This window comes from Notechis scutatus, chromosome 6, assembly GCF_049901735.1.
Source record: "Notechis scutatus isolate UNSWTSFEM ecotype Mainland chromosome 6, rNotScu1.2, whole genome shotgun sequence".
Taxonomy (NCBI): domain Eukaryota; kingdom Metazoa; phylum Chordata; class Lepidosauria; order Squamata; family Elapidae; genus Notechis; species Notechis scutatus.
In genome coordinates, this window is record NC_142014.1 from 21,175,872 (window position 1) to 21,195,532 (window position 19,661).

The following is a 19,661-nucleotide window of genomic DNA, read 5'->3' on the forward strand; positions in this document are numbered from 1 at the left end:
GGTATTGCCCAGAGGTGGGTATTCAGCAGGTTCTGACCAGTTCTGGAGAACCAGTAGCGGAAATTTTGAGTAGTTTAGAGATCCTGCAAATACCACCTCTGGCCCCGCCCCCATCTATTCTCTGCCTCCCGAGTCCCAACTGGGACTGGCTGGGTCTTCGTTTGTTGCCATGCACAGGAGAACAGAGCTGGAAAGCAGGTTAGAGGGATGGGGAGGGAGTGGAGATTTTGCAGTATCCTTCTCCTGCCACGCCTACCAAGCCACGCCCACCAAGCCACACCCACAGAAATGGTAGTAAAAAAAAATTTGAATCCCACCACCAGTATTGCAGACTTGTTCTGCAGCAAAGTTCTCTAGAAAATCTGATCAGATCTGATCTCAGGTTCTTGGAGCTCACGTGATATTTAATGGGAAAGCTGAAGAATCCTCTTGGATGAGAAGCGAAATGTCATCAAAAAAAATAAAATAAAATACCAGAAAGTCCAGTTGCCTCTTGGAAAAAAAAATAGTTCCTTTGGGTTAATGGGAAAGCCAACGGAAGCATTCTGACTGGCATGGTTTGGCTGAGCCTTGGAAATGTGTCCTTTGCTGTCCGTTCTACCCCCAAGCAGTTGGCCAAAGGAAGCATTTGGAACAGGCACCTGGAACCCACTTCTTGCCAGCTCAACGTTACGTATTTACCTGGAGGCCAGCACCACGGAGGTCAGTAGGGTAGAGTTTCCAACTTTGGCAAATTTAAGATACGAGTTTAGTTTTCGTTTTCAGCTGCCCAAGTGGTCGGTACAGAAAAGGCCAAGATCTCTCTATTCTCCCACAGGCCAGGTTACAAAATAATGAATTTAAATTACAAGAAGGATGTTTCTGATTAAAGGTAAAGAGAAACCTCCTACATTAAGAGCAATTGAATTAATGGCTGAAAGAGGTGGTGGGTTCCATTTTGCTAGAGATGCTCGAGCAGAGGCGAGAGAGAGAGAGAGGAGGGGAAGAGAGAGAGAGAGAGAGAGAGATCTTAAGGATAATAAATTTGAATCTCTGCACCGGACAAAGGATTCAATTTAATGGCTTAAATCATTATCTTCATTTAACGACCCCATAATTCCTTGCAGGGTAGAGTCTGGGTAACTGAATGTAACTAGCAGAGTGTTTTAATGGCCGGATGCCCTTCCTGTCACCAATGCGGAGTTTTATTCAGCAGATTATAGTCTCATAGTGCCCAGATAGAGAAACATTTTTTATTTTATTTATTTATTTTGATTTGTCAATCGCTTACAAGATAATAGGTTTAAGTATATACATAGTTATGAATACATGAAATGGGTACATATAAGAAAAATAAAAGAAACAATAGGACAGGGACGGTAGGCACGTTGGTGCGCTTATGCACGCCCCCTACAGACCTCTTAGGAAAGGGGTGAGGTCAATAGTAGACAGTCTAAGGTTAAAGTTTTTGGGGTTTGGGGAAGAAACCACAGATTCTGAAACCAAATTGTTTATGGAGAGTAGGTTGTTTGTCTCTAAGTGGAGGATAATGGATTGGTTAAAATAATTGATTCCATGACTTTACAGGTGATGCAGCATAAGGAGATTGGTCTGTAATTTTCAGCTAGGCTGGGCTCTCCCTTTTTGAAGATGAGGATGACCATGGCTTGTGACCATAGATTAGGCAAGGAGCAGGTCAGCCTCTACCTAGGATCGAACTCACAGCCTCCTGATTGTGAGGCAAGAGCTCCCCCTCTAAGCCACCGCACCACTCCAATTTAATTGAAAATGACTTTCTAAAATACCTTTGCTAACTTTAACTTGCTTCAAAAGAAGACGGGCAGCAAATAAATGTAAGAAACAAAGCACCAACCTGAATTCCCTAGCTAGCATTGCTGGGTGTGGAATCCTGTGAGTCCACACATCTTAAAGTTTCTGAGATTGGGAAAACCTGCGATAGGATCAGTGGTGGGATTCATTTTTTTTTTACTACCGGTTCTGTGGGCGTGGCAAGGGAAGGATACTGTAAAATCTCCAGTCAGAGGTGGTATTTGCCGGTTCTCTGAACTACTCAAAATTTCCACTAACCGGTTCTCCAGAATACCTGAATACAATACCTGCTGAATACCACCTCTGGATAGGATTTCACAGAAAAGGTCACCATTCTACTTTCCCTTTCTGTTTTCTTTGGTCCTGTTGGGCTGCCCTCTCGTGTCCAAACTAGTCATCAGCCCCAAATGGCGGCAGCTGGTACTGTGCGCCCCACAGGCCCAAATTTTAAGGACCCCTTAGTAGGGAGTTGGGTTGCATTGCAGAGATGGGCTTGGCTGTAGCAGCAGCGGAAAGGAGCAGCGGAAAGGAGGTCCACAAAGGAGAGATGGAAGAGGCAGAATGAGGCATGTCTTTCCCCTTCCCAAATTTGAGCCAAAGTGAAAACAAAAGCAGGTTTCTGATTTTGACATAGAGCTTGAACAGAATAAATCTCCTTCCAGTTAGATGTCATTAACAAGGGTGGGAGGAAGCCCCAAAAGATGTAATGAAGGAGAGGCTCTCTTAAGATTTTCCTGGATTTACTTTTGTGTATGACAACTGCAGTGAGATGATTATATGCTCAAAGGAGGAAAGACTCAACTTTACCCGCAATAGACAAATGGATGGTGAAAAGAACAGAAAAAAAATGAAAGTATGATATATGTTTTTGATGTTTAGGGGAAAAATAGATTTTAGAAAAAAATGTAAGAATGTAAGAATAAGGGAAGAGGTTAATTTACACTTATAACTTGTACAAGACAATCGGAACTCATTTCTTTACCATTTTTTTCTGCACTTTTAGCTTGTTATTTGTTTTTTTTCTTCTCTCTTTATTCTTACTTCTTGTTAGTTTTTATTCTTTTTCTTGAAATGTAGACAGACAGACAACTAGATATAGATAAATATTGTGTAGATAGACAGACAGACAGAGATAGATACTGTGTTGATAGACAGACAGACAGACAGACAGACAGACAGATAGATGTAGATAGATAGATACTGTGTTGACAGACAGACACTATATATAGACAGATAGAAAGACAGGCAGATAGATAGATATAGATAGATACTGTGTTGATAGACAGACAGACAGAGATAGACAGACAGACGGTCAGACAGACATAGATAATCAAAGTTTTCCTGGAGTGGAATTAAACAGGCTTCCACCTGAAAACAGCCCAGTCTGTTCAAATCATCCCATGATGACTTCTTGGTTTCCTTCTTCAGTGATCCATGGCAAGAACCTGGTGTCCATCCTCCACCTGCTGGTGGCTATGGCCATGCATTTCCGGGCTACTATTCGGCTCCCTGAACATGTTTCTGTGCAAGTAGTCGTTGTAAAGGTAGGTTTACCCAAGAAAGAGTTTTAAGCTTTCCATGCATGTGTTAATTAAGCTATGTAGTACTATACAAAATATAAAATTAAACCCTCGCTTCAAATAGATTTGTTTAAAAAATATTTTTTAAAATCTAGACAGATGCCAGTAGTTTTGGGACAGTGGTGAATATATATGTAGCTCGGGTGTAATAGGAGGATAGAGGTTCGTTCTCCAAGCTTGTGGGTTGGTTTCCGAATTTTGTGACCAGCCTAGCTAACATCTTCAGTGGAATTTAGGTGATGTCATTGTCAATGTTTTTCTGCTTATAAGGGCTTCGTGTGGTCAGTAGGTCAGGTGAGGGTCAGGTGAGGGTTTTGGGACCCTGTTCCTCTAAGTCAGGGATGTCAAACTCGGGTTTCATTGAGGGCCACTTCAGGTTTATGTTTGATGTCGGGGTCTAGGTGGGCAGGGCCATGGTGGGTGTGGCCAGCTCGACATCACTCGCGTTGGGGGTGCCTGTGGAGGCCTGAGCACTCTGTCAGTGAAAACGGAGTCTCAAGCTCCGTTCTCGCTGGCAGAGGATTGTAGGAGGCCATCGCAGCCAAAAATGGCGGCCCTCCCAAGCTCCGTTTTCACTGACAAGAGGGTTGCAGCAGGCCATCGCAGCTGAAAACGGTGCCCATCCTGAGCTCCATTTTCGCTGGCAGAGGCATAGCAGGCCGGTCCTTTGCTGTTTCCAGGGCAACCCTGCGGGCCTGATCTAAGCACCCCATAGGCCGGATCTGGTCCACGGGCCTTTAATTTGACACCCCTGCTCTAAGTAGTGAGTCACCGATCACCAACACATTCCTTGTTCTCTTTGGGGCAATCATTTCCACCATTGCAGCTTCACTCTTCACTTTTCTACCACATTTTGTGGACATCCTATCTGTCCGCCTGCTCACCTGTCTGTTTGTCTGCTCATCCCTCTCTCCATCCATCCATCCATCCATCCATCCATCCATCCATCCATCATGCGATGCTAGTTTTGTGTTGGTGAGGTTTGTTCTTTGGACCCTTTTCTCTGCTACATCAGCAGTGCTGCTACAATAAATGGGCTGGGTCAACCTGCAGTTTGTAATGCTTGTACACCAGTGGGGCAGATTAATACCTCTTTCTGCTTTGAAAGTTTGCTTCTTATTTAAAGTTTGTCCAGATGTGGGTGAGGTTTTTTTCTTTTTTTCTTTTTGCTGAAGGCAGAAAAGTGTATCAGATTGTCTCCTGCCTTCAGAGAGTTTTAACGCTTCTATTAATTCTATTGGTTTGAGATAAAGGAGAACTGACTCTTTTCTAATTCTGCTCCTCTAGTTAGCAAAAATAACACAATCACTTCTTGTAAGATGTCAGTCCTATGCACTTCTTCGGTTACTTCTTTCAGCATTTCACTAGTTCTGACTCTGATTTTCTTCCAGAAGCGAGAAGGGTTACTCCAGACGGCCCATGTGACCGAGGAGATCACTACTACAACTGAGTAAGCACTGTGTTTTTACTGCTGTGTGCACAAAGTTGAGCTCTCCATGTTACTTCAGTTTGGTTGGCACATAGAATTATTCTCTGAATGATATTTAAGCTATACTCTATAAATTATACTCTAATTGGTATTGTGGGGGGAAATGTTTCTTTTTTGAAATGTTTGAACTGAGATGGAATTTTTGAAAGGATGAAATAAGAATATGCGATGAAATTGCAAACCTGACAGAAAAAAAAATAGTAAGTACATGGAATCTGAAGATATGAGAGTTATTTAAAGTCTAAGGAAATAGGTTAAGAAATGAATTGAAAATTGATAAAATAAGCTGGAGAAAAGTATTTGAGAAAAACGATAGAAAATATGTAAGATAATGATAAGATATGAAATTACATGTGAAATATGGGTATGTAATTAAAGTCATGTTTGTATATAAATGGGAGAACCTGGAACTATGCTGTTCACTAAAAAAATATATTTTTAAAATGTGGAAAACTGAATAAAACTTCATTTAAAAAAAAGAATTATTCTCTGGAATCCGATCAGAAAGTCCCAAAGGTGCTTTTTTCAGGAGGCAACTGGACTTTCTTGTTTTTCTTTTGAAGACGTTTCGCTTCTCAACCAAGAAGCTTCTTCAGCTCTGACAGGATGGTGGGGAATGGAAGGATTTATATTCCTTGCAGACAGCTGGTCATTTGCATCCTTTTAGAGGGTCGTGGAAGCACTTGGTGGTTTATCTGTGTCCTCAGGGCCACCTCAGTGATGAATGGTGTGGGAGTAGGAATGGATTTCTAGAGGAAAAATTGCAGACTACAGGAATCCAGGGACACTACTCCGGTGACCCTGAGGACACAGGTAAACCTCCAAGTGCTTCGACAACCCTCTAAAAGGATGCAAATGATCAGCTGTCTGCAAGGAATGTAAACCCTTCTGTTCCCCACCATCCAGTCAGAGCTGAAGAAGCTTCTTGGATGAGAAGCGAAATGTCTTCAGAGTGAAAACAAGAAAGTCCAGCTGCCTCCTGAAAAAGCACCTTTGGGACAACCATGATCTGGATGACTGAGAATCCCTACAGACTTCCAGCTATACAATTTGGGATGAGCACTCTTTGAATGGGGTGGGAGTAGGAATGGATTTCCAGAGGAAAAGTTGCAGACAACAGGAAGCAGGAGCACTATTGATGTGCTAGGAGATTTTACTTTTCTGGTTTTCAATATTGTGATATTTTGGGGGGCAGTGATCTCTCTCTGGTCACCCTCACCTGCTGCTTTCAATCTGAAGAGAGTTTGAGGAGCCGTTTGTGAAGTGCCAAAAAACGCTGTGGGGAGAGAGGTTTGGGAGGTGGGGGAATGCTAAAATTTGTTCTAGAATTTTCTGGAACAAATCAGAAAAATGCCCTCAGCAATGTGGACAGCAATTCTGTCTGGCTTGAAAAGCTCTGCAAGGCTGAAAACATCAGAGGATGAAAAGCAGCCTCTTTGCATGATTCCTTAAGAACTATGAACATTAGGAAGCCATTAATTTTTTTCTTAAACTTTTTGTTTCCAGAATGATGATGGGAAGGTTTGGTAAGTAAAAGATTTTAACTTGGAAAATAAAAGCATCTTGAGAGCAAGATGCAAAGAACTGACATTGTGGCTTAAATTGTAGCTTGAACTCTTCAAGCTTAATGATATGAGATATTTATCATTATAAAGTATTAAGCATTTTGTGTCTAAGTTGGTGGTCGTTTTGCTCAGTCCAGTCCAGTTTGGGGACAAAGTGTTTTCTATAGCATCCTTCCATTTTCTCTTAATTTCTGGGCTTCTTAATCAGCATGCTGGCCTACTGGTCTAATCCTGACAAACCTAGGATACTGTATTGACCCTATTGGAAGATAAGGGTTCCTGGAGGGGGAGAGAGAGAGAGAGAGAATGTAGTTTTGTGCTTTTTTTAAATTTATTTTTATTTTTAATTATGTGAATACAACAATACCCAACTTATCCTTGTTATACATAAATACATTTTACTTCATCATTTATAGTCTTATTAAAATATTTACTAATTAATCTAATCATCACGACTATTTTGACGTTGTCTTTTATTATATAACCATTTATAAAATTTATGTTTTATAATATTTAGATAATATTTGTCTTTTATTTCTAAAGTTAACCTATCAGATTCTGCACACGCCATAATTTTGTGCTTTTGTGTGTGAGAATGGTTTGTGTGTCCAAGAGAATAGCTGCTATTTGCAGTTGTAGAATGAATTAATTTGATATATGGGATGTTACATTTTACAGGCAATTAAATTTAATCAGTAGTTGTTAATTCAAGTAAACACTTATTTTCCTGGAGTCTGCTGTTTTGTGAGCTTGTGCCTTCTGACACATATCTATGTACACATATCTCTATACGCACAATACACATATAGAAGTACAGGCTTACATACAGATAGATGTACACATTTATAAGGAGGAAAAATCCACTGGATTTGGTTGGGAAACAAGATAGCATAGAAGATTTTTGTCTTGTGTTTATGTTTATTTATTCTTTTAGAAAATAATGTCATTTTAAATTTAAAACCCTTTTCCTTTTACATAAATGTACCATGTCTAGTCATGTTTTCATATTCTGTGAATTCTCACTATTTTAACAAACCTTTCTTTTTCTCTTTTAAACCAGAACGAGATGCTTTTGATACACTCTTTGACCATGCTCCAGATAAACTAAGTGTGGTGAAAAAGGTAAAATTGTGTTTAATGAGCCTCTTCATTGCTTTTGTTTACTGCGGGATGCTTGGCTCCCTTGGTGCACTGAAAAAGCATCATAGCGACCAATTTATGCAACTGAATGAAGAACAGGATAGCTAGACTCCTAGGATGCACTAGAGGTAGTTGTTGTGGTTCGCAGTGCAGACGGCAGCAGAATCGGACAGTGGGGAAGAATGGGGACCAGTCAGGAAGTCTGTAGAGGACTTGGACAAGGGTCCTGTGTCCGATGCAGAGATGAGGACAGGACCATTTGGGAATGGTGTGCTGACTCCGAAGCCTCTGGAGTCTGGCAGCAGCGAGGCAGAGGAACAAGGGGAGCCTATTCCCAGTGCGTGTGCGCGCAGAGCTGCCAGAAGTCAAGAGCAGCTGAAACAAAAGGGGCGACTCGGGAATAAGGTTGGGAGGTGATTGCCACTCCCATAAGGTATAAAAGTCAGGCCAAGGTGATGAAACCTTTGCAGGAAGCAAAGTAGTTCAACTGGTTCAGAGTCTTCCTTGAAGCTCTTTGTACTTCGATTGGGGTTTTTTTTTGTACTTCGGTTGGTTTCCTTTCTAGTTCGTTTGATACTTCTGTTTTTGGCAGCACTTCACAGAACTGAAAGGTGTGTGCTTATCTTGGGGGACTGTTTGAGATTAATTCCGGCTGGGAATGAAAACAATTCCCAGCGTTGCAATAAAATAAGTCTTGTTTTTAAAATAAGAGTGTGAGCAATTACGGTTTAGGAAGCCTAGGTCAGAACAGTAGTCCTTGACTTACAGGAGCTTGTTTAGTGACTGTTCAAAGTTACAACAGCACGGACAAATGTGACTTATGACCGTTTTTCACAGTTATGACATGACGCATCCCCATGATGACGAGATCAAAATTCAGATGCTTGGCAACTGGTTCATACTTATGACCGTTGCTGTGTCCCAAGGTCCTGTGCTCACCATTTGCGACCTTCTGATGAGCGAAGGCAACCAGGAAACCCAGTTCACTTAACAGCCGGGTTCCTAACTTATCAACTGCAGTGATTCACTTCAACAGCTGTGCCAAGAAAGGTTGTAAAATGGGGCAAAGCCCGCTTAACAAATGCCTCACTTAACAGAAATTTTGGGCTCAATTGGGGTCGTAAGTCAAGTACAACCTGTGGATGACTGCCAAGAACTCAGAATCTCGTCCCTTTAGGTTGCTATTTTAAATAGAATAATGTTGTGGCTCAGAGGTTTGGGCCTGCTTTGTCAGAGGTCGAGGACTTGGACAATGAGGAAGAGGAGGATTTGGCTCTGAGGTTTGAGCCTGCTTTGCTAGAGGACGAAGACTTGGACGGTGAGGAAGGGGAGGATTTGGCTCTGAGGTTTGAGCCTGCTTTGTTAGAGGATTTGGAATTGCCTTCCTCCCCAGGACTTTCCTCCTCGGCAGGACCTTCCTCCCTGATTGTGCCTCAGGTGTCGGCAGATAATCAGGAGAGCGTATCAGAGCCTCTGACTGAGGATCAAGCTGAGGAATGCTGGCTTGATGCGAGGCAACGGCGCAGGCAAAAGTGTAAGTTGCAACATAGAAAGAAAGGACGAATCAGAGACTGAGATGAGGGACTGACACGCCCCACAGAGAATAAAAGTGGGTGTGTTCGCTCTGAGAACTTGTTCGGGACAACGTGTTAATTTGTGAGAGAAGCTTCGAAAGATTCTGTGTGTGGTGATAGCTTGTGATTTATGTTCTTGCTTTATTATCGGACTTGGCAGACAGCTTGTGTGAGACTGCCAAGAACTTTCTCGGCTCAAGGAATTTAACCCTGTCATTACTGGACTTGTTTGCTTGTTTATATTCATTTGGAAATTTGAACTTCTCACCTCGTTGGCACAGGTGAGACATAACAGAATAACATTATCCAGGGTTGAGCTCAGCTTTAGGGTAACCTTGTCCTCAGTGCTGTACCTGTTCATGGGAATAAGCATGTGGAATATTATTAAACTTCTTGGGCAGTTGTCTGAAACTTGTTTCAGTTCCCCTAAATTCCAAATATTATAAATTTTGTACAACCCTACAAGGGGTTGTACAAAAGAGGGAGGGGCAGAGTGATGCAAGCAGCATTATGGGGTCGTGAGGTGAACCCTACCCTTTTTCTATATGCATCACTCTGCCTAAGGTAAAACTTCTGCTCCTTGTAATAAAACTGAGATCTGATGTGCAGGTCCTAGCAAATGAATGGAAGGCTTGAATGAATTCTACCCATGTTTCCCTGAAAATAAGACTGGGTCTTATATTAATTTTCACCCCAAAAGACGCAACAGGGCTTATTTTCCATCTAGATCATATTTTTGGGGAAATACAATACTAAAATGCATCCATCTGGCTGGCAATCTTAACTGGGGCTTATTTTTAGGGTAGGGCTTATATTACGAGAATCCTGGGAAAAAAAAATCATGCTAGGGCTTATTTTCTGCTTGGGTCTTATTTTCCAGGAAACACTGTAAATAGTTAAGTCTCTGTTATTTTTTTTTAAAATTGAATATTGGTTGGATATTTATTTCTCTAATCACTGTGTTCTTCTCCGTTTTTCAGTCCTTGATCACTTTTGTAAACAAACACTTAAACAAGCTGAATTTGGAGGTGTCGGAATTAGAAAGCCAGGTAAGACATCTAAGAACAATACTGGATATTTATACTCCAGTTATTTGGATCAGTAATAATAACAAGAAGCTATTGACGGCCCATTTGAAACTAGTTTGGTTACCAGATTATTTGGTTGCTTATGTCCCCAAATATGGATGGGAGATTTTCAGAGGAGGTCTTTCCATTTTGGAACTGAACATTACTTTGCTTTTAATCTTTCTGCAAAAAAAAAAAAAGCTGGAAAGGTAAGGACAGACTATAGGATGCAGTTAGGGTTTTTTTGGCAGAAGTGTGGAAGTGGTTTGCCATGGCCTTTTTTCAGAATGCTCTTCCACATCCAATAGCCCTCTGAGCTACCACCTGATCCCCAACAAAACAAAACAAATCCAGCAGGCATTTGTGTTGCTGTTTCACTGTGCATTGTTCCTAATATTCAGTGGAATTTTTTTTACATAAAAAGTTCCAAAGATGAACTGTGTCTCTATGGCGTATGGCAACCAGGTATGAGCCAGCAGTGTCCTGCAGCTGCCAAAAAGGCTAATGCAGTCCTAGGTTGCATCACTTGAGGGATAGTTTCAAGATTGTGATGACCCAGGGTGGGATACAAAACAAACACAGTCACAGAAAACAGGTGAAGCTTTGCTTCCCAGCTCTGAATATTCTTGACAGAAGACAAAAAACTCCCACACAAACAGTTACAAGAAGAAGGAAAAAAGCAACACAAACCAGGCAAGATAAGGGCTGGAGGACGTCCACAGATAACACACATTGGGAAGGATGCCAAACTCAGAGAGAAACCATAAACTATAGAGATATTTCCACACTTTGTTTCCAGCATTCATCAGTACGCAGGTCCATCCTCTTATCCAGTTGTCACAGCTGCAGCCCATGAAGAGAATCAAGGCCCTGTCCTCCCGAATAGACCATGTCTCTCCCTTATCCTCTCCTCACTGCGTGTCCTAGGATGGAGAGGGGATGGGCCTGGGTCCTCCTCTGACTGCTCAGCTGGACTCTGCCCTTCCCCAGCCTCCTCCACAACCTTCCGGAGCCACACTTCCACTCCCTGTCGGCTGTTTCTCCTCTCCCTCAGAGTCAGTCTCCACCAGGAGCATGACAAAGATCACGTGAAGTGATAGTACCACTTTATACCACACTAGTGAGGCTGCCCTTGGAATATTGCATACAGTTCTGGTTGTCACGATATTAAAAAAAAATTGTGGAGACCCTAAAATGCGTCCAGAGAAGAACAACAAAGATAACAAAGTTTATGGAGGGTAAACTGTATGATGAATGATGGAGAGAACTAGTACGTCTAGTCCAGAGGTCTCCAAACTGGCTGGAGAATTCTGAGAGTTGAAGTCCACAAGTCTTAAAGTTGCCAAGTTTGGGGACCCCTGGTCTAGTCTAAAGAAGAGAAGGATTAGGGCTGGTATGATAGCAGTCTTCCAGTATTTGAGAGGCTGTCGCTGAGAAGAAGGGGTCAACATATCCTCCAAAGCAGTGGTTCCCAAACTTTGCTACTTGGTGGCCCAGTGTTCTGACTCACGCCCTTTTCTGACAAATCAAACACAATTCAAAAAGAACAGAAACCTTGTAATGCTTTTACAAAATAATTAGCCGTGATAAGCACGAGCCTTGCCAAACAGAGCGAGCCTTGCCAAAAGATAACAGACAAGAAACAATTTGCAAAATAAGAATCTTCAAATACAAACTCAGGATACTGGAATGTCCACAAAGCTGTAGTTTCAAAACGTCTTTGCCTTCTGCAAAGAAGGTTAGTGTCAGCTCTGAGATTCAGCTGCCAAGAAAGAAATGAAAGGGGGGGTGGAGGAGTTCGAAAGTTCAAGGTTATGCCGTATGTCGCATTAAAAAATTCCAGATGCATTTAATTGGTTCTCGTGATTAATGAAGTGTAGAAGTGGGAAGAGAGAAGGTGGATTTTGTGAAATGCGCTGAAAATGACTTTCACTTTTGGAAATGCCATAGAAGTACCAGAGTTGTTCCTAATAAATCAGTTGGAGATTATACTTGTCTTGGAGTGATTGATTACCATGGAAAATTTCTGGATGCCTAACAATTAGTTTCACAGCTGGCTTTTATCTTCTTGAAGGAGGGGCCATTACCTTTTCAGCCTTATTCCTGAGTCGCTTGTGCTGTTGTAATTGTTCTTTCCTCCGAGCAATCCTGCGTGCATGTGCACTTGGCACAGGCTCCTCGGGAACCTCCTCATCACTGCTGCCAGCCCCCACAATATCTGACGGCAGCAGTCCACTCCCTAATGGTCCTGGCCCCTCATCTGAGTCCTCGCTCTCCACAGCCATCCGCACCTGCTGCCGGCTAACCACAACACCCAGCTGGGGAAGGGAGAGAGGTGAACTGGGCCTCATGAGTGGCGGGCCGACACATGCGCGCTCAGTTCCACTTGTGGGAGCGGCAGCCTGGTGCACATTTGTGTGCACGCTGGCCCACCGCTCGTGCGGCCTGGTTCCACATAGGCCATGGCTTGGTAGTGGGCCGCAGCTCATAGGTTGACATCCCCTGATCCAAAGCACCTGAGGGCTGGATAGGAAGTCACGGATGGAAGATCATTAAGAAAAGACCCCAACCTAGAACTAAGGAGAAATTTCCTGCCTCCAGAAGTTGGTGGTCCATCCTGGAAATTTTCAAGAAAATGGGACAGCCATTTGGTAGAAGGTCTCCTGCTTGAGCAGCGGGTTGGACTACAAGACCTCTAAGGTTCCTTCTAACCTATTGCTCTGTGTTCTAAACAAGTACCATTGCACTCTTCTGTCTCTGTCAGCTCAAAGGCAAGTTTGGGAGGCTTTGCAGCTGGATGCCAGTTGAAATCTGAATGGGAATTGATCAATTCTTGGGGTCACCTGGGAACACTTTGGGAATTCTTCTAGACAATCCTCTAAAGCAGTGTTGGCAAACCTTTTTGGCACCGAGTGCCAAAACGGGAACACACGTGTGCGCGCGGGAGCACCCGAAACCGTAAGAGCAGCTCCCTGGTGCAAAACTGAGCTTCCGGTTTCAGGGGCGCACATGCGCACCAGCCAATTGATCTTTGCGCACACATGCACGCCAGAAAACGGAAGACCAGGTGTGGCCAGCACGCGCATAACCAGAAGCTCAGGTGGCCATATTGGCTGGAAGATCTTCAGCCCGGTGAGGTTCTGCTGCCTCTTGATTCTCATCTTCATATCTGGCCCTTTTTTCTCAGTTTGCAGATGGCGTCTACTTGGTGCTCCTGATGGGTCTCCTGGAAGATTATTTTGTTCCTCTCCATCACTTCTTCTTAACACCTGAAAGTTTTGATCAGAAGGTGAGCAGTAACCAGATCGGGCGTTTTATTTATTTATGAAAATTTATATGACCGCCCAGCTCTATAGAACTGGTCCGAACCGGTAGAATCCCACCCCTGAGTATGTGTGAGAGCATAGCATCGAAAGAGATCTAAAACTAAATAGTTTTGCCTCAACTAGCAGTAGCATTAGCCTGCAGGGGAAAGTTAAATGGGATTGGTGTGATTTAGCCCCTGGATAAGAGACCACAAACTGATCAGCCTCTTTCTCCAGATGCAAATTCTGATTGCTGCACCTTGAGAAAGAGATGTTGCAAACCGTTCTTTTTTAACAAGTCCAAAATAACCCTGTTACATATTGGAGCGGAGGGATTAATGCATTCGTGTCAGAGATTGGGAAACTATGCATTTCTGTGCCCAAGGCACTGGGAGATCTTTTGTCACTGCAATAGGAACAATGTCATACTGCATTCAGAATGCTCCAGAAAAGGTGAAAATTTGGGATTTCCTTGATGCTGGTGCAATGCCTTGTACGACTAGCAGGAGGCAGCAATAATGAATGAGAACCAAGCAAGAATTGGGAAGTGCAATTAACCTTTTAAAATCACCATTAATTCTAAGAGGGAGAATGCATTTCCTTGTTTTTATCGCCCCAACTTACATCGCTATCGGATGGTTTTAATTGAATTGTTTCCTACTGTGCCAATGTAATCCTTATTAAACTAGTCCATTAAAAAAAGAGAGAGAGAGAGAAAGAGAAGGAGTTGTAGAAAACTACAAGGAAAGTTTTTTTTTGGCCACCCACATGCATTTGTAAATGTCATTCATCATCTTCAGTATCATCCTGAAGATCAGCTGATTTTCTATATTTGGGGAAGGGTTCCCTCCAAATTGTGCATCTGATCTCATTCTGACCTCCAGAGTGATGTAACTGGCCTGCAACAAATGCCTTTTCAATGTGATCCATGTTTGCCTGAAGGGAAGGCAACCTGGAACGTAAGAGCCCCAAAAGAAAAGACAGGGAAAAAAATTAAGGCAGTTAACTGCCCGGTCCGAGAGTCTGTCTAGTTATGACACGCGTTTCTTTTAAATGGATACAGCTTCAATTGCATCATTGCGGCTGCCATTTTGACTTTTTTTTTTAACCACACCCTGCAAACGGACAATAGAGAAATGGAATGCATTTAGGTGAGCCTAAGCCAAGTGTTTTTCAACATTGGGAACATTTTCATTTTAAGATATGTGGACTTCAGCTCCTGGAATTGTGTTAAATTTATGTTTGCCAACAAAGAAACAAAGGGAGACTTTTATAGATCTATTTCAAGCTATTTAGCTCTCATCAGCTAGCCATAGCCTTCTTGGATTTGAACCTGTAGACCAGGTTGCCCTGATTAAAAAAAAAAACCTTAACTCCTAGAATTGCTCAGCCCAGAGAAGGTATTAGCACCTCTCTTGATCTTGATTGTATCCCTCTGTTAATACAATTTAGGATTGCATTAGCTTTTTTGGCTGCTGCTGCACATTGCTGGCTCATTGGCTATATTCAGCTGGTTGTCCACTAAGACTACAAGATCCCTCTCACAGTTACTGCTACTGAGCCTGGTTTCACCCAGTCTATATGAGTACTTTTGGTTTTTCTTGCCTAAGTGTGGGACTTTATTTTTCTCTACATTGAATTTCATTTTGTTAGATATGGCCCAGTGTTCTAGTCTGTCAAGATCCATCTGGATCTTGAGCCTATCTTCTTGGGTGTTAGCTATTCCTGCCAGCTTAGTATCATCTGCAAATTTGGTAAGTTCCCCTTCTATTCCCTCATCTAAGTCATTAATGAAGATATTGAAGAGTACTTGGCCTAAGACAGAACCTTGTGGCATTCCACTGCTTACTTCCCTCCATGTAGACTTAGACCCATTAAGGACTACTCGTTGAGTACGGTTTGCCAGCCAGTTGTGGGTCCATCTATTGGTGGTGAAGAACATAAGGTTTAGCCTCTCCTTGCCATTGGATGGATTCAGTTCATGAAAGTTGTTGCCTTTTCATAAAATTGGTTACTCAGAAAAGGGGTTATAATCCATTACTAGAATCTAATCACACCTTTATGTTGTCTGATTCCTTCTCCAGGTTCACAATATCTCCTTTTCTTTTGAGCTGATGCAAGATGCGGGACTCAAGAAACCAAAAGCGCGACCGGAAGGTACTACCTGAAGACCTGGAACTGATGTTCTCAGAAAATAAATTTAGGAGGCTCCGTGTCTGGCCAGAGGAGATGGCCAATTGCTTCTTGCAAATGATAACAGTATCAAACTCTTCCTGCCTGCCCTAATGCCACTAGGAATTATAAACCCTAAGCCCCCTATGGCTCGCATGCCGGAAGTGACACGCAGAGCCATTTCTGCTGGCATGAGAGCCTTTGCCTGGAATAGATCCACTGCACATGTGCACACGCCTCCCGCTCGCCAGCTGATTGTTGGGTATCTGCTGCGCATGCGCGGGGGGGTATTGCATGCGCAGAGGTATGCAGCACATGGGGTCACATGCATGTGCAGTGGGGGCAGGGGGTGTTATGCGCACATTGCATTATGGGTGCAGGCACACACTTTCGGCACACGATGAAAAGATTAGCCATTACTGCCCTAAGCATTACATGTAAACTAAAACTGTGCTATAGGACAGTTCTCAGACAACACTAACCATATAACCTCACCATAAATGAAGCTAAATAAAACCCTAAAATATCAAGGTTGTTTACCGTTAAAGTGTACCTCATTCCAATAGGAATATTTAGCTCCAAATGTTGAATGCTATCTGTACTCCAAGATTAGATTAGCACTAAAGATAAAACTTTCAATTTAAGGCTGCCCCCAGATTATTTCTTCCCAGAGAACCCTAATCCTAAATTCACTCTAATGCCAATGATAATTTTTACCCTTAACAAATATCCTCGATCCTAGGATAATTCTGAAACTATCACTGGAATTAACTTTGGATCTCGAGATAGACCAAAATTCACCTTGATGCCAACAGGAAGTTTAATCCATAAACATATAAACCAAAACTAGCACCTAAAGATAAAGACTTTTCCCCTTGCAATTCAAAATCATGTTTTGGTAAAGAAAAGTCGCTACATGTTTTCCTTTTGGTTTATCCCTCAGATGTTGTCAACCTGGATCTGAAGTCTACCCTGCGGGTTTTATACAACTTGTTCACGAAGTACAAGAATGCAGAGTGACCGGAAGTTCTCCAGAAACCGCAAGGGATGTCCCAGGAAACGGCTTTCGATTTCCCTTCTTATGTTTTGTTGTCTTTCCAGTCAGTTTCCTAACTTGGTGGCCCTTCAGTTGGGTCGGTAGGCAGCTCCCATTATCTGAAGTGAGTGAAAGCGGTTCAAGAATGAATGCTGTTGTCCAACAATCTAGAACAGGGGTGTCAACCTCTCAAGGCCCGGGGGTGGCATCTGGCCTGCTGGGTGCTCAGATCTGGCCCATGGGGCTACCCTGGAAACAGTGAAGGACTGACCTGAAGTGCCTCTGCCAGTGAAAACAGCTCGTTTTCCCTAGCAGAGTGTTGCAGGAGGCCATCACAGCCTAAAATGGAACTTGGGAGGGCTGCAGGCAGCCCTCCCAAGCTCCATTTTCACTGGCAGAGTGTTTGTTGCAGGAGGCCGTCACAGCCAAAAACAGAGCTTGGGAGCCCATTTTCACTGGGAGAGCTTTCGGACCATCACAGACACCTCCGACATGAGTGATGTCAAGCTGGCCGCACCCCCCGGCCCTCTGAGGTCAAACACAACCCTGATGCAGCCCTCAATGAAATTGAGTTTGACACCCATGATCTAGAAGCTAACCAGGTTGGGAATGGCTGGTTTCTGCTTGCTTTTTGTGTTGTAAAACCCTCTGTGCTTTGAGCCCCACAGCCTGCCTTTGGAAATGAAATTTTGCTCCCTGGAAAATATCCATGTTCTGTTTTCGTTTTCTGCAGAACTGTTGCCTACAGTCCTCCCCTGTTGAGCAACAGTGCCTTATCCCAACAGTGGTGTGTGTGTCACAAACTGGCGAGGCATTGTTGAGAAGAAAGTGCCCTGTCTGGAACTTGGCATAGGTTTAGTCTGAGCTCCAAATCTCACTTCTGCAGTGAGAGTCTGAACAGGCTTGAGTCCAGCAGTGGGATCCTACCTGGTCCACTACTGGTTCAGTGATCGCTCGTGCACCTAACGCATGCGCACAGCTTTCCACGCACCTGCTGAGGCCTGCAATGCCAATCAGCTGAAAGGAGAGAGAAGAGAAAAGAGCAGGGGTGGATGGGAAGGCCCAATCCTGCGCTTTTCTCCTCTCAGCAGATCTTGGAGGCTTATTTTTTTTACTACCGGTTCAGGAGAACCGGTCCAAACCAGTAGCATACCACCACTGCTTGAGTCCCATTCCCTTGGTAGTATAATGGAAACAACTCTGACCTTCCTAGCATTGACTTTCCTAGTCATTGTGGGGTTTGTGAAGGGCGAAAGCTTATAGGAATGCTAACTGTGATGTGGCAGCTGGTTTTTAAAAATGTGTTCTGGATGAGAAAGACAGTGATCCATTTGGGATCGCTGATTCTGTCTCCTTTTCACCCTGATTCAGACACATCTGGGCTTCCTTTTCATTTTGGGTGGTGGGGTGGGGGTGGTGATCCAAGTCTATTTTCTAAACCTTTGACTGCATTGCTTTCCCTTTTGATATCACCTATCCCGTGACTTCACTCCATATATATTGTACATCTCGGATGGCAGAGTTGCCTGTTTGGAATAAAATAATTCATCTTTTCTGATGAAAATTCCGGGTGTGTAGAGTTGTTTGGTTCCCACAAACTCCGGTTTGCAAATGGGGATTCATCCTTAAGACTGAGATTGATGGCCTGCGAAGGAACGGTCATTTTTAATCTTACGATATGCACTCTTGATAGCCTCAGGAAACAGAGTGGACTCGTAACTCTTTGCAATCTGCAGTTCAAACTTTCTCTTCTTAAAAATAACACTTGGACTTATATACCACTTCATAGTGCTTTACCAGTCCTGTCTAAGCGGTTTACAGAGTCAGCCTATTTCCCCCAACAATAGGGGTCTTCATTTTACTGACCTCGGAAGGAAGGAAGGCTGAGTCAAACTTCAGCCGCTCAGAATAGAACTGGATGAAACATGCACCACAAACTTTCCATAAAGATGCTTCCCGAAGTAAGTCAATAGCAACAGTCTTGCAAGGTAGGCTGGGCTGAGAGAAAGTGACTGTGCCAAAACCATTTTGTGTGAGATTTGAACATGGCTTTCCCCACTCTAAAGTCACTCTGTCATACTCCTCCCCTTCAAATAATCCAGAAATGACAAACATTGTTTTGACAATATTTATATGCTCTTGAGGTAATCTGTCTGGGTAGGTTGGACATGCTACCATCAACATATGATCAGTACCCAAAGGAAATTGGATCTTTTCATATTCTGGTTTTCTTTTTTTCCTTGCTCCCTGTTCCACAGAAACCAACTTGATCAAAATTTTTCAAACTTAATGGGTGTGCACGTTAACTTCCAGAATTCCTCAGCCAGCAGAACTGGCTGGGGAATTCTAAGAGCTGGAATCCATATATTTTAAAGTTTCTAAGTTTGACGTAGAGCAAGTGCTGGGAATTATTCTGATTCAGATCCTGTTGGGGGCCAATCCTTAGATGAGTATGAAATTCTATAAAGCCCAGTTCTGAGAGTGGTATACCATAGGGAAGTGCAGTTTTCTACTTAATTTTTATTTTTTTAAGTGTTTCTTTTATGAAAGGCTTTAAAGAAAGAATATACATAGAAAATGCGTAAAATGAATAAAATGTAGAATGCAAATAATGGACCATAGGTAAGCAAATAGAATAGAAAAATTACTATTTTCCAATAACCGATACAATGATCATAAACCTATTTCTTCGAAGAAAAAGAATATCGTTGTTAAACTATACAAATGCCTGCTTATTGTGGCATAAATCATTAACTTACACGGTAAAATATAATGAAATGAATCAACACTAGCAATTTAATTTCCCAGAAAGTTGAGTTATAGACTGTGTAAAAAAATCTAATTTGGGGAACAGTACAGAACCACACGTTCAATTATACTCAAGGAATTGTTTCCAATTAGGATTTAATGTTATGTTGAATTTA

The 19,661-nt window shown here is 42.7% G+C and overlaps 1 protein-coding gene across 4 annotated transcripts in view; it reads left to right on the top strand.

Moving 5' to 3' along the window:
- The window catches only part of PARVB (parvin beta), a 53,182-nt gene extending 34,881 nt beyond the window's left edge, over window positions 1-18,301 (top strand). For all 4 annotated transcript variants that reach the window (XM_026677617.2, XM_087969478.1, XM_026677616.2 and 1 more), the window contains exons 6-13: window positions 3,238-3,353; window positions 4,781-4,839; window positions 6,385-6,404; window positions 7,504-7,565; window positions 10,138-10,206; window positions 13,412-13,513; window positions 15,614-15,686; window positions 16,645-18,301. In XM_026677617.2, the coding sequence (XP_026533402.1) occupies window positions 3,238-3,353; window positions 4,781-4,839; window positions 6,385-6,404; window positions 7,504-7,565; window positions 10,138-10,206; window positions 13,412-13,513; window positions 15,614-15,686; window positions 16,645-16,721 (578 nt within the window). In that variant the 3' untranslated portion in view covers window positions 16,722-18,301. The remainder of the gene's footprint in view (window positions 1-3,237; window positions 3,354-4,780; window positions 4,840-6,384; window positions 6,405-7,503; window positions 7,566-10,137; window positions 10,207-13,411; window positions 13,514-15,613; window positions 15,687-16,644) is intronic.
- Window positions 18,302-19,661: the final 1,360 nt, after the last annotated feature.